A 15,000-nucleotide genomic window follows, 5' to 3' on the forward strand; every position below is an offset into this window, starting at 1 on the left:
TATGGTAGAAGGGAAAATTGGGGAACCAGGATAGGAATGGTTGGACAATTACTATTTGAGTAGAATATCAGGAAAAAAGACAAATTCATAATTAGGTTTAGTTCTTTAACCAAGTCAATAAACTGTGACATGTAGGTGATCATGAATAATTCAGCTATATTGTTGTATTACTATGCTAGACGTTTTAATGAGTATAGTACTCTTATCTACAGAGACAAGAAACTTAGCTTGGGTGTAAACTAACAATTCATGCTATTTTTCTAAGTCCAAGGGCCATAACTTAATGAAAAATCAATGGACTGAGACGAAATTCGCACTTGATCTGTAACTTGTTATGTACCAATTATCAAATGAATATCTGCAAGTCCAGAAAACTGATTTGCAGGACTGACGGACAGACAGACAGACAAGACGGACGGAGCGCAAACCTTAAGCCTCCTTCGACTTCGTCGGTAGGGGACTTAAAACCATCCAAGGGCAGAGATATCTCTGCACTTGCTGGAGACTACCAAAGGTGTTTAAATTATTTCAAGGGCTAAGAATGTACCAGAGTTTGCTCTGCATGGTGGTTTTTAAATAATTGTTTTGTTTCGATTATTTAAAATATCATATAGTTGTATGCCATCCATGTAAAATGTAATTAACTCGCATAACGCTTCAATCAAGTAAGTGCGCCAGACCGGAGATAATAGGTGCAATTGCCGTAATAAAGATCAATGCCCGCTTAACGGTGAATGTCGCGCCCACGGAATTGTTTAATTAATTAGCTAGAGTCAGAGCCAATAATGGGCAAGAAGAGAGCTATGTGGGACTAGCAGACACCGAGTTTAAAGATACGCCAACCACACCCATTCATTGCGTAATCCCACGTAAAAGAATGCCACCGAGCTCAGCAAATTCATATGGACATTGAAAGATAAAAATATTGACTACAAAATCACGTTGGAATTTTTAGGAAAAACATCATCATACTCAAACATTTCAAAAAAATCCAACCTATGTACATGTATTCTAGAGAAATTCTTTATAATATGTCATCCCTAAAAATCTTCATTGAATAAGCGTTCAGAACTTGTCAGTACTTGTCGTCACTCCCGTAAAGGGGTATAGCGCACTTGGTATGCAATTTCGACTACATAAATACCTTTTTCTTGAATATCCTTTTTTACAAATATTCTGCTATACAATGTCAGTTTATAATTGTGTTTATCTTTAAAAAGCCCTAGTAACAACCCTGATGTGTTATGAAATTTGAACCTGCAGTACATGTGTTAGATTAGAGTTGTGAGGATCAAGATACTCCAACATATCACCATATGGCATATGTCATTGACTTGTCTAAACAATGTGTAACTGTTGACCCACCAGGTTCAGTAATCATGGGGTGGGGTTGTTGAATCATTCATTGAAATAACATGAACAAAGAGCAATGATTCATTTAATAGTTTCAATTTAGCTGATGTGTTTTGATTTTAGCCTATGAAATAAAAAGTTACTTTCAACCACTGGTTGGTAGAGGGAAAACAGAAGTGTTTCTAAAATGGCCTACATTTTAAAGTACATGTATAATATTTTTTACATATAGTTTTGAACTTTTCACCCCCCCCCCCACACACACACACACACTGATACTATTCATTCATTAGTCGACAGATTATTTATGGTCCAAAGCAAAAGAATGATTGAAATAAAGTATGGTGAAATTAGCTTAAGTAACCAATACACATTTATGATTTATTCATATAAACTTACCTGCACCGCCACCCATACTGGCCACAGCATTTTCCCACAAGCATGTTGCTCATCCCGAATGTTATGATATGTGCCCATATCCGGTTCGTATATCCAATACAACTGACCGAGTGATCTGGTAGTATTCCACATCCACTCCAAAGAACTCTGATGATATGAAACAACCCCGAAAAAGTCCAACGTGTAATTGTGAAAATAGACACAGGGGCAGGTGGGCCTTGCGTCATGGATTTCCCGCAATGTGATTTGTTTAAGGAGCATAAATATCTAGCTACCGATTTCTTATAGTCATTCACATAAACTGTCTTCGAAACCTCTTCACATGGAGTATTTGTCCATAAAGAAATGTTTCAAAACGGCATCGTTTGTCTTCAAACCGCCAACTCGTATGACATGTTGTTATGTTTCCCCAAACAATCGTATCTTTAACACTAAAGAGTTAGCAAAGGGAGATAATAAAATCGTCAATCTGCTAGATCGTACGTAGTTTTTAAAAATCTGTAACTAATTTGTAAACATGTTTCCAAATGATGTTTGTTATTTCTTTTACTGTCCATATTATTTACTTTATGTATATATTAATCTTTAATGACAGAGTGCCCGATAATTAATTTTAATGACCATTTTCATTAGTGCTCTTTATAAAGAAAACAACGGGAAAATATTTTTGAAACCGAATATCCTTTCAGCCGATTAAAAATCTTAAGAAGGATTCAAGGTGAAATTTTTTATTGGATCAAGTTCAAAACATGATTTTCTTCAAAATTAGCCATTTTTCAAGAGATTTTAAATTTATAGCTGTGCCACTTTTTTTTCATTCTGCATGATTCTTACGTGGACTGCTACTTAAAACATTTTGTGTATATACTATTGGTATTCAGATACCAATTCATGATATCATCCTTTCTTATCATTTTAAATAGAAGGTATTATACATAATAATTAGGGTTTTTGATTAATTGATTATATCTTGCTAAACGTCTCACTCGAGAATTTTTCACTCATATGAAGACGTCACCAAGACCGGTGAAGGGCTTCAAATTTTAGGCCTATGCTGGGCGCTTACGGCCATTAAGCAGTGAGGGTTCTTTAGCGTGCCACAACTACTGCGACAAGGGACATCTCCTTATGCAGAGTGGCTACCTACCCGTTTTAAGGACTTAGGTCTGTCGCGGCCGGGATTCGAACCCCAGCCTACCGCATGTGGGGCGAACACTCTTAACCTCTCGGCCACCATGTAAAGTTTTTGTATGAACTGATTTAAATATTTTAACTATACAAGAAGAGTGACCTCTAGCTGTACATTATGTCAGTGTTATTCATACATACATATGTACTTAATAAGTATTAAGACATTATTCAGGCTGTTTCCCCTTAAAAATTATCAAAATTCCCCCCAAAATCGTGTCAAAATTAGTTGCACTTTTTAAAACAATATGTTACAAATATTTTACGCATGACCTACTATTGCGTCAATGGCATCCCGATAAAGTGAATATTGGACAGTATCAAGATAACCCTGTATAATTTCCATTTCATGATCGAGATGCATGCCATGTCGCATGAATATAAGTAGTATGTAAAAAGAAAAATTCTTTAAAAATCTATAGTTACAAAATTTCAATAGTTTACACACAAATTAATACACACACACTCACCCATTTACATGTACCCACACATTTATTTATGGAGGATTCGATATTTAAAAATTCCTAATATCTAAATAAGTTGATAATTTTTCCAAATCAGTAAGGCATATTCGTAGCTTCTAAATTTGGTGTGAAAAACACTGGATGTCAATCATTTGATTTTGTTTTATTAAGAATAATGATAAAGTCATGTACATGTGATAGTGCAGAACTTTAAATGAGTGTGGTAAAAATTTGGGATCATAATATTTTTTTTTTAAAAATAAACAATAATAAATAACTTAGACCTTCAATTAAGACATCGCTTTCTTCACATTCAATAATAAATGGCTAGGTAGAAGAAATATAAACACAATTAATGTTACACGTACTTCTAAACTGAAATGCACTATATTAACCCTGGTACATGTAATACTGGTACAATAATTATTATACTATGGTAGATCTATATCACAGGTTTGGATGTCTTGATTTAAAAAAATGAAGAGGTAATATTATACTATGAAAATGTTCATAAATTCCTTTTATGTATTCTTGTCCTCCATTTTCTATTGAAAATTGTGTGTGCACGTTCCATTGGATCCGCCACTTAATTTAGCTAACAGTAGCCTCCCTTGCATTTTTACAAATATGAATTAAACTCCTTAAAACCTTCATTTAAATGTGTAAAATGATCATTTGAGAAAACAACTACCCTTTTTTATTAAAAATAAATCTAAAGATTTAATAAATCATTTATTTGAACCCGTAATCATACATATAGTTACAGCTCATTGTAATTAAAAGTATATTAGAAAATGCATTACAAAACACTATATAAAACAATTTTCATCCTGTTGTGAAGATTTGACAAAACAGGTATATGTTGGCAAGGAAGATGGAAGATTAAACTCGTGTGCGGGAATTTATTAACTGGAAATATATGAGAAGAGCTGAATGACTGAAGACATTTTATGGAAATGAGGAAGATTATGTGTGAGGAATATTGTATGTTGTTGTTTTTTCTCCCTGACAAAATCAGAAAGATTACTTATCATTTTCAAATAAAATGGAATGTACAAGAAGTTTATACCACAGGGGCTCGGTTGTTAAATATTGAAGTTTTCTATTATTTGTTCCCGAATAATAAATTGAAGTTTTGCATGATTTGTGTCCGAATAATAGATTATATAAATAAAATCCACCACCAAAATCCGCTTTTTTTGAGGTTTTAAAAAAGGTGTATCATGTGTACACCTTTTTTTAAAACCTCGAAAAAAGCGGATTTTTGGTGGTTTTTAATTTTATAATCTATTATTCGGACACAAATCATGCAAAACTTCAATTTATTATTCGGGAACAAATAATACAAAACTTCAACATCTAATACCCGAGCCCCTGTGGTTTTACTACTATTCCCGCACTTTTAATTCATATGCACTGACATATATCACTGGTCCAATGAGTGGTCGGCCTAGTGATAGCCCCGCATAGCGTACTGACTCGAGGTGCCAAACTTCAAAAGATTTGGTTGAAAATGTGAACTCCTGGCTACATAATTGGTAATACTTGCTGTAGAATGGAAATTCTGTAATACTCGCGTATCTTATTTTTAGGAATCAACATAATGAAGCATTTTAATTGGCACCTGTATCCGCAGTAATAACAATACATCACATATACTGATGTCATCTGTTCAGACGACTATTCCTCTTCCTCTCGTGATGTTTCAAAAATGTTATTTTTCGATAGCAGCTAGAACGTCGCTGAGAGTTTTTTTCATTGGAAAGAATACCTTTCATTACCAATTTTTATTCAATGGAATTAAATCTTGCAGTGAAACATACGCAATATAAAAATTATTGCCTCAAAGTGAAAAAGAGGTGGTAAAATCCGGGGAAAAATCAAATACATTTAATTTTAAGGGTGTACTCTCGTGGTGCTTTTACCGCGAGTGAGTCTCCATACTTTTTAAAGTCGTAACTATGGGGATGCGTGTGTTTTATTTCATATGCACAAAGAAGAACATTGATATCTGTTTTTATTTGTAAGTAATGTTAATAAACTAACAAAAATTAATTAAAACATGACAATTTTTTTTTTACTTATTTTCTCATTTTATGACATTCATGATGCCGTTACGATTGTAAAGTAAACAAACTCGAGCTTGAACTTCGAAGACGCACACTGTACGATGTCGCATTTAGTCTATTCTAAAGCAGTCCAGAAACATACATGGGCGATTCGTTGGAAGTAAAACGGCAGTTATAGATCAGTCTGCATCCGATATTCTCACAAGTGAGTGGCAGACAAAGAAAATTACAGACAAGCAGGCACAACAACGCACATGGTGACACACTACAGTACTATACATAGTGTCAGACGAGAGGGAAAAATGGAAGGATGTTAGCGATGTAGTACCCGAATCAGAGGCTGCTGATATAGTATTGAATGAATTTGTAAGTTTTTCAATATACAAGAATTTTTTTTATGAAAAAACACTATGTAGATCTGTACCTAAAATGATCTGCGATCTTCCCGATCCCGCCTAGTCAGTCATGAGCGAGTCTCGCTCCTAACGTTCAATGTATCATTATTGAAGCATCATTTTGATTAAAAAGTGTAATTTATATCATTGTTTTAAAAAATCGCCAAAGTATACAGCGAATTTAATTCATTAAAAAGAGTTCAAAGGGAAAAGGGGGGTTCTCCCATCTAGAAAATTATGGTGCACCATTCGTGTACAAATTAGTTAAAACAAAAGATAATTTTGTTGACTATATATACATGTATAGATATGTTTTTTTTGGGCTACTAGATCGATAATTTGTTTCCAATCAGTTCTGGAAAATTGAATTATTTTATCATTTAATAACTTTTAAAGCCGAGTTGCATTCTACCGTTCCAACGACACAACCAGTGTTCAACGTCTCCTCCAACACAATGCAGCATAAATACAGTCACCACTTGTTATCTTCCTTTATATTTAATTCAGCTTTTAACCATTGCACCTTTAATTTGGCATATAATCCATTTAAATCTGCACAGTAACTGTACCAGACCTGAATGCACAGCCATGCCGTTTTGTTGTTGTTTTCATTCTTACATATATGTATTCCTACGCGCCATTTCAAAAACGTTAATTCAAGCTTTTTGATGGGAGAAACTATTTGTTTTTCTATCTTAAAGACATAATTAAATGATAAGAAATAAAACTTATAATTCTTTGTTTGATGCATGTATCAAACGAAACATTGGACGGGAAACTTTTTCATCAATGCGCGTAATAAGTGTCATTTCTTAAATCAAAATTTTATTTTAATTATTCCTTCAAAGAATAATTGTCAAAATTTTTTAATAATGTTAAAATTTGTTTATAGGGTATTGAGAATGCACATTTTAAAAAAAATCCTGATTAGAATTTCAGCATATATTTCATAAACAGTCATTTATGCACTAAAAAATTCATATATAACATTTTGCATAAGAGAAATTCTTTTAGGGTAACAATTTGTTGGGCAAGGCATTAAAACATAATCCCTGGCTAGACAAAAATTGGAGTTAGTTGAAATTGGTGTATTAGCAGTCTGGTGGTAAACCTAATAGTATATTCTGTTCTATTGTTAAGAATTTACAGTATTGATAGAAATTGAGTTCCAATGTTTGCTTTTTAGCTAAATCCATTTGGTAACCACAGTGAGAGGGATGAGTTGTGCTATCATCATATGGAGAACCATACCAGAAAGTGCAGATTTCTTCTCATGGCCACATGGAAATTGACTATTAAAACTAGTTTCTGGATAATAACTCAAGTACTTTGCATTCTATTCAAACCAAATTTGGACATATGGATACATACAAAGAAGGGAAGATGCCTATCAATTTGGGGGTCAGAAGGTCAAAGATCAAGGTCACAGTGCATGGAAATTAGAAAATGCTGATGTGGGGGCATATATTTTACACATTCTGTAGTTATAAATGAATTAGTATTGTATATATGCATATATTATTTATGTTTTCTGATTATTTATCATATAATGAAATAAATATATAGAATTTGTAAAAATCTACATTAGTAATTTCAGAAAAAGTTTGATACAGATATTCTCCCTAGGTTGAATTTTTTGATGAAATAGGTCTTCAAATTTCTGTGATATTTTATACAATTATGTTAATTAATACTTGATTTTTTTGTAGAATTGGTGATATATTTTATGTAAAAATTATTGAAATAATCAATTATGCTTAATTTTCATAAAATAAAAGAAAGCCAAGATTATACTGTCCTTAATATTTGTCTTATAGTGTGTTTCTTGTGAAAATTGGTGATTTTCATGAAAAATTAAGTTTCAGCAAAGGGGCAACTTTGAGGGGCTGTAATTCTTTAAAGTCCACACTAACATACTCTTTTTTTTTATATTTTAAATGTCTTTCGGATAAAGATGTATCAGTTAAAATGATTTATCAAAAAAGTTTGATACTTCTGAAAAAATTCAAACCAGGAGAGAACATCCTTAAGTAATCAACATCTGGTTTCGCAAATTAAGGTGACATGTGATTTGGGTAATTAGTATACATGGAAATCAAGGATAGAAGAAATCAGCAAAATTAAGACACTTTAGATTTCATCCCAAGCGTAGGCCATTACAGGGTGTTTGTGGCTCGAGTCCTTTGGTTTTGTGATTCATGGAAAGAAAAGTCAATTTGAACCCAAGAAATGTTCACATTCTTGGGAAACATAATAAATTCTGAAAGAATGATAATTGAATTGACTGAGGAGAAGAAAGACATTTATGAAGAATGTAAGTGTTTAATGAATAAAGATCATGATAAAATAAGAAATGTAGCTCGAGTCCTTGGACTGATTATTTCGAGCTTCTCGGCTACAGAATTGAGAAATTTACATTACAGATAGCTAGAAACAGAGAAAATAAAGCATTTAAAAAAAGTTAAAGGGAATTTTGATTCCTTAATGCCAATCACTGTAGAAATGAAAGAAGAATTAAGTTGGTGGTGTTCCAATATTCATTCTCAAATCAGACCTATTTCTAGAGGTAACCCAGAGATCGCTATTAAAACGGATGCATCCTTGTTAGGATGGGGAGCAATACACACACAAGATAATATCAAAAGGGTGGAAGATGGAAAGAAGAAGAAAAAATGAATCACATAAATTACTTAGAAATGCTTGCAATTTACTTTGCTTTGAGATCTTTTGTGAATATTGTAAAAAACAAATATGTAAGAATATTATCAGATAATACTACTGCCATTAGTTATATTAATAACATGGGTAGTATAAAATCTCAAATATGCAATAAACTTGCATTAGAAATATGGGAATGGTGTACTGAGAGAAATATTTGGTTGAAGTGTTCTCATATTCCAGGGAAAAATAACAGAGAAGCAGACAAATTATCCAGAGAATTTAATGATCAAGTGGAATGGCAATTGGACCATGATATATTCTTACAAATTTGTTCAAAGCTAGGTTGTCCAGATATAGATTTGTTAGCATCAAGACTCAATTGCACAAGTTGAAGTGTTTTGCTCATGGAAACAAGACCCAGAATGTAGTTATGTTGATGCATTTTCACTGAATTGGGAAATTTTGTTTATGGTTATATTTTCCCACCTTTTAGTTTGATGAGCTTGTGCATCAAGAAGATCCAGGAAGACCAGGCAAGAAGGATCATTATTGCCCCATTATGGCCAACTCAGATCTGGTTCACAGGATTAATGAAAAGTTTGTCAAGAATCCATTATTACTTCCGAGAAAGAAGGATCTACTCCTAAATCCTCACAGAAAGGAGGCTCATCCTTTGTGGGAAAAAATGACTTTGATTGCATGCCAAGTGTCGGGCGAATCTACAGAAACTCTGGATTTTCAAAAACAACTACCTCCATTATTATGGCATCATGGAGAACCGGTACTAAAAAACAGTATCAAATGTTCATTAAAAGATGGTTTCCGTACTGCTCTGATTGGAAAATTGATCCAGTTTCACCATCTATAAATAATATTTTGGAATTATTGACTTTACTTTTTGATAATGGATTGAGTTACAGTTCACTCAATACAGCTCGAGGGGCTTTGTCAGCGCTGGGCATAAAACTAGATGGAACTAGCATTGGATCCCATGCTCTTGTTTTTAGATATATGAAAGGTGTTTACAATATTAGACCAACTAAACCCAAATATTCTGGAACATGGGATGTATCTTTAGTTCTACAGCAATTGAAGAAATGGTCTCCTGTAAAGATTTTAAGTTTGAAACAATTCACATTGAAACTTGCAATGTTAATTGCTTTGACAAATGCTGCACGAGATCAGTTGATTCATCTTATTATACCCCCCCCCCCCCCCCTGAACGAAGTTCTGGGGGGTATATAGGAATCACTCTGTCTGTCTGTGCAGATTGGTGTCCGGGCCATAACTTCTTTGTTCTTTGACTTAGGCATGCCATATTTGGCACACAGGTGGATGACCATGAGACGATGTGTCGAGTACCCTTCATGACCTCTATATGACCTTGACCTCAAGGTCAAAATTAAAGGTTTTTTTTACAATGGATTCGTGTCTGGGCCATAACTTCTTTGTTCTTTGACATAGGCATACCATATTTGACACATAAGTGTATCTCCATGAGACGATGTGTCATGTACCTTCATGACATCCATATGACCTTGACCTCAAGGTCAAAGTTAAAGGTTTTTACAATGGATTCGTGTCAGGGCCATGACTTCTTTGTTCTTTGACATAGGCATACCATATTTGACACGTAAGTGTATCTCCATGAGACGATGTGTCATGTACCTTCATGACATCCATATGACCTTGACCTCAAGGTCAAAGTTAAAGGTTTTTACAATGGATTCGTGTCAGGGCCATGACTTCTTTGTTCTTTGACATAGGCATACCATATTATTTGACACATGAGTGTATCACCATGAGATGATGTGTCGGGTACCTTCATGACCTCTATATGACCTTGAACTTTGACCTCGAGGTCAAAATTGATTATAGGGTTTTGACATAGTCGTACCATAAGACATCGGTGTATCACCATGAGACTATGTGTCATGTACATTCATGACCTCTTTATGACCTTTGATCTCAAGGTCAAAATTATAAGTTTATACCATGGATTTGTTTTCGGACTATATCTTCCAATTTCTTCTACAAAGACATACCATATTTTTACGCTCAGGAAAGGGGTAATTTATACCTATTAACAACACCCTTTGGGAGATTGGGGTAAGCGGGGGGTATTCTTAGTGAGCATTGCTCACAGTACCTCTTGTTTCTGTAAATAATATGAAAAAGTGCTTTAATGAATACATATTTGAATACTCTGGACTGCTAAAGCAATGTAGACCGGGTTTTAAAATGCCTGTTGTAGATATGAAAGCACATCCTCCGGATAGGAGACTTTGTATATATGTTGTAGTGAAGGAATATTTGTTAAGGACAGCACCAATTAGAAATGGGGAACAATCACTGTTATTAAGTTATGTTAAACCTCATAAGGCTGTTACGAGAGACACAGTGTCCAGATGGATCAAAATGGTGATGAAATTTTCTGGTGTTAATACGGATTTATTTGGATCACACAGTGTAAGATCTGCTTTCTCACACAGTGTAAGATCTGCTTCAATGTCAAAAACAAAATCAGCAGCCGTTCCAGTAGATGAAATTTTAAGGAAGGCTGGATGGTCCAATGCGAGAACATTCTCTAAATTTTATGATAAAGACATCATTGTTGAAGATGAGAGTTTTGCTTCAGGTGTGCTTTGCAAGGAAGATTAGAGTGGGAGACAAGTTCTCAGTAAGTAGAATAGTATTATGATCATGTTGTATTTCTCTTATGTTTTGAAACATTTGATCATAATGCGCTTTGAAGTCTTGCATAATTCCGGAAGTGATTATGACGAAATAGAATTTAAAAATTTGGCGAGACTTACCTTGGTTAAGTCTTAAGTCCGATTGTAATTCTATGAGTCATTATAATTACTGTAGGGATTATGTGCCGCCCACCACTTCCTGCACAAGTTTTTCAGATATTCATAGATATCAAACCAATAATTTAAATAGTAATAATAATTAAGATAATTATATTCAAGATGGTTACATTATGACCAAATGAGGTTGCACATGCGTACTACTATCTTACATAATCTCTACAGTAATTATAATATGGGACCTTGAAAATACTTCGACATAAGTGGGGTATTCGAGATTACGGTGTTCGAAATATTCAGAAGTTTTTAAAATCATTTATATAGGGAAAATGGCTGGGACCGGCGGTCGACTTCGACTCAAGCGGGGTATTCGAGATACAGATATTTTACCGTATTTATATGTAGTGGAAACATGGTTATAACAGAATTCAACTATTTGTACACTCAAGTGAACCTGTGCATATCCATGAGGCTATTAAATTGTGATGAACAGTGAGTGATCAACATTGATTCACTAATTATACCCCCCGAACTGCTATATAGGAATCACTCTGTCTGTCCGTCCGTCCGTCTGTGCAGATTCATGTCCGGGCCATAACTTCTTTGTTCTTTGACTTAGGCATACCATATTTGGCACACAGGTGGATGACCATGAGACAATTTGTCAAGTACCTTCATGACCTCTATATGACCTTGACCCTTGACCTCAAGGTCAAAATTAAAGGTTTTTTACAATGGATTCGTGTCTGGGCCATAACTTCTTTCTTCTTTGACATAGGCATACCATATTTGACACATGAGTGTATCACCATGAGACGATGTGTCATGTACCTTCATGACATCCATATGACCTTGACCTCAAGGTCAAAATTAAAGGTTTTTACAATGGATTCGTGTCAGGGCCATGACTTCTTTGTTCTTTGACATAGGCATACCATATTTGACACATAAGTGTATCACCATGAGACGATGTGTCATGTACCTTCATGACATCCATATGACCTTGACCTCAAGGTCAAAATTAAAGGTTTTTACAATGGATTCGTGTCAGGGCCATGACTTCTTTGTTCTTTGACATAGGCATACCATATTATTTGACACATGAGTGTATCACCATGAGACGATGTGTCGGGTACCTTCATGACCTCTATATGACCTTGAACTTTTACCTCAAGGTCAAAATTGATTATAGGGTTTTGACATAGTCATACCATAAGACATCAGTGTATCACCATGAGACGATGTGTCATGTACATTCATGACCTCTTTATGACCTTGACCTTTGATCTCAAGGTCAAAATTATAGGTGTAAGCCATGGATTTGTGTTCGGACTATATCTTCCATTTTCTTCTACAAAGGCATACCATATTTTTACAGTCAGGAAAGAGGTAATTTATACCTATTAACAACACCCTTTGGGAGATTGGGGTAAGTGGGGGGGGTATTCTTAGTGAGCATTGCTCACAGTACCTCTTGTTTAAACAGCCTTGCTAGGAACTTAAACTATATTTCCAACTTAACAAAATGGCAATATTTTAGTGTAGAGTAATTGAACATAATTGAAAAAGTAATGGCATAATTACACCACCGATTAAATTATGATTACAAGTAATTGAAAATAGCTTCAATTACAGATTACTGTCGATTACTTGAAAAAAAAGTAATGATTACAATCGATAAAGATTACTTGATTACGATTACCCCATGCCTGATCTTTGGTGAACGTTGGTTCCAAGGAGAAATCCCACATGATATTGTTGACTTTTCTCAGGCTAATTCCATGGCATTTTGTGAGCTTTACCCAATAGTGATGGCATGTGTCTTGTGGGGCAGTGAATGGCCCAGAAAACGTATTCTATTCTACTCGGATATTTAATCAAAGGCAATTAGCATTTCAGCTGGATCGGCGCACTATGACCTACAGTACTTTAGGGGTAGAAGTAGGTCAAACAGGTTTCCAGATATTTTTTTGTATGGTCACAGGTATTGCTCTGAAATTTATATAGTCACACATTCCCTCCCAGAGAAATACATAATCAGTTCACATTTCAACTTAATTGGTGCACCATGACCTACTTTAGGGTTAAAAGTAGATCAAATGGTTTCCTGGACTTTTTGTCATTGTAGATATAAGATATTGCACCAACATTTTGTCAAAACCTCACTCTCAGAGAAATAGATAATCAGTTCACATGTCAAATGGATTGGTGCATCATGACCCACTTTAAGGCTTTTCTATTCAGAATGTATGTTGTATCAATTCAGAGTGCACAATATGCTTCCAGGTTGAATTTCACTGACCGACGGGCATATATTGTACTGTTTGCGGTACTTTTTTTTCTTCTCCATCTATTTTTTCTTCTCTTGTTTCATGATTATTTTCCTAATATGAATTTCTGAGAAATAAAAAATGAATAATTCTGTTTATCAAGGTGAAAGATGTGTAGCTGAATGCATCGTGCAAACTTAAGGTAAAACGATCAACTTAAAAATTTGTCCTGATTGACTAATTCTGTTTTCTGGAAAGTTTCAAATTTTATTAATAGAATCATTCAGTCTGTGTCATTAAAGCATTTTGCGATATGGACGGGTTTAATAGTGTTAATTTAAACACTACTGCAACAACGACAAAATTGAAATTGAAGCACCATGTGACAACACATAAAAGCCTTAAAGGTGTTGATAACCAGTCATAAAACTCATCAAAACGGGAAAGATTCCTATGAAAGCAAAATAGAGCATGAGAGGGTTTATGAAAAGGAGAAATGGTCAAGAAGTTTTCAGGGTAATGGTTAAATGGTCAAAAATGGTTGCTTAATGACCAGAAGAAACAGTTGATGTTTTGTTTCTTGTGTGAATTACAGTTCACCAATTTGGGCAGCGATAAAAATTAGTTTTTGATGAAAACAGTAAATGTTCTGCATTGTTTCATTTTTTTTATTTACCTTAAGTTAATTGGCGGACTGATAAATTTCTTTGCGGACTGATGGAACATATGTTGTCTGGCTTGACTGGCAGACTGAAAAGTTGTTTCGAGCCCAGCACTTGCATACATGTGCTTTCAATTTTGATTGGTTAATATTTAGATAAGGGGTAAATCTCTTACGAATAAGAAAATTGGAATGATTTTGATATCATAGGTACAATATATATGTACTTCAAAAACATAGATTGCAAGATGATTGGCTGTGCTGAAGCTCAATGGCACCACATTTTAAATGGAGGATGTTTGGGGAACATCCATAACGGTCCCCATTATAGAACTAGTTTATTTTGGCTCCCCTCCCTTCCCGCCAAATAAAATTAAATAAACTCGGGGAATATCTCAAAGCAGGAATTCAAATGAGTGTATATTTATATGTATTGAACTATTTCTTACTTTTCAGAATCAAGAAAATAATGAGTGAGACTATACTTTCGTATTCACTTGTAATCATGCATGATGACAAAATTTATGCTGTCAGGGATCCATTTGGAAACAGACCTCTTTGTCTGGGAAAGCTGGTCTCACTTGGGTCAATCAAAGGTAAAACCGACAGTAACTGCAGTAATACTTCCTGATAAGGAATTAAATTATATGGAAATATTGGTTATAAGGAAGTGAAAATTATCCTCCATTTTTGTCCCCGCCACAATGCGGAAGGGTACATAGATATA

At 34.4% G+C, this 15,000-nt stretch overlaps 2 protein-coding genes across 3 annotated transcripts in view; one reads left to right on the forward strand and one right to left on the reverse strand.

Moving 5' to 3' along the window:
* LOC125682083 (gem-associated protein 5-like) overlaps positions 1-15,000 on the reverse strand; it is a 311,122-nt gene that overhangs the window by 2,303 nt on the left and 293,819 nt on the right. The gene's annotated exons all lie outside the window — the stretch shown is intronic.
* Positions 8,769-15,000, forward strand: part of LOC130051794 (amidophosphoribosyltransferase-like) — a 23,161-nt gene continuing 16,929 nt past the window's right edge. Inside the window, exons 1-2 of one of the 2 annotated variants that reach the window (XM_056154452.1) lie at positions 8,769-9,310; positions 14,730-14,869. In XM_056154452.1, the coding sequence (XP_056010427.1) occupies positions 9,300-9,310; positions 14,730-14,869 (151 nt within the window). In that variant the 5' untranslated portion in view covers positions 8,769-9,299. Of the gene's footprint in view, positions 9,311-11,081; positions 11,210-14,729; positions 14,870-15,000 lie in introns of those variants that run through there. The other variant, XR_008800045.1, reaches the window with a different exon arrangement.

The sequence above is a fragment of the Ostrea edulis genome, chromosome 2 (assembly GCF_947568905.1).
Source record: "Ostrea edulis chromosome 2, xbOstEdul1.1, whole genome shotgun sequence".
Taxonomy (NCBI): Eukaryota; Metazoa; Mollusca; class Bivalvia; order Ostreida; family Ostreidae; genus Ostrea; species Ostrea edulis.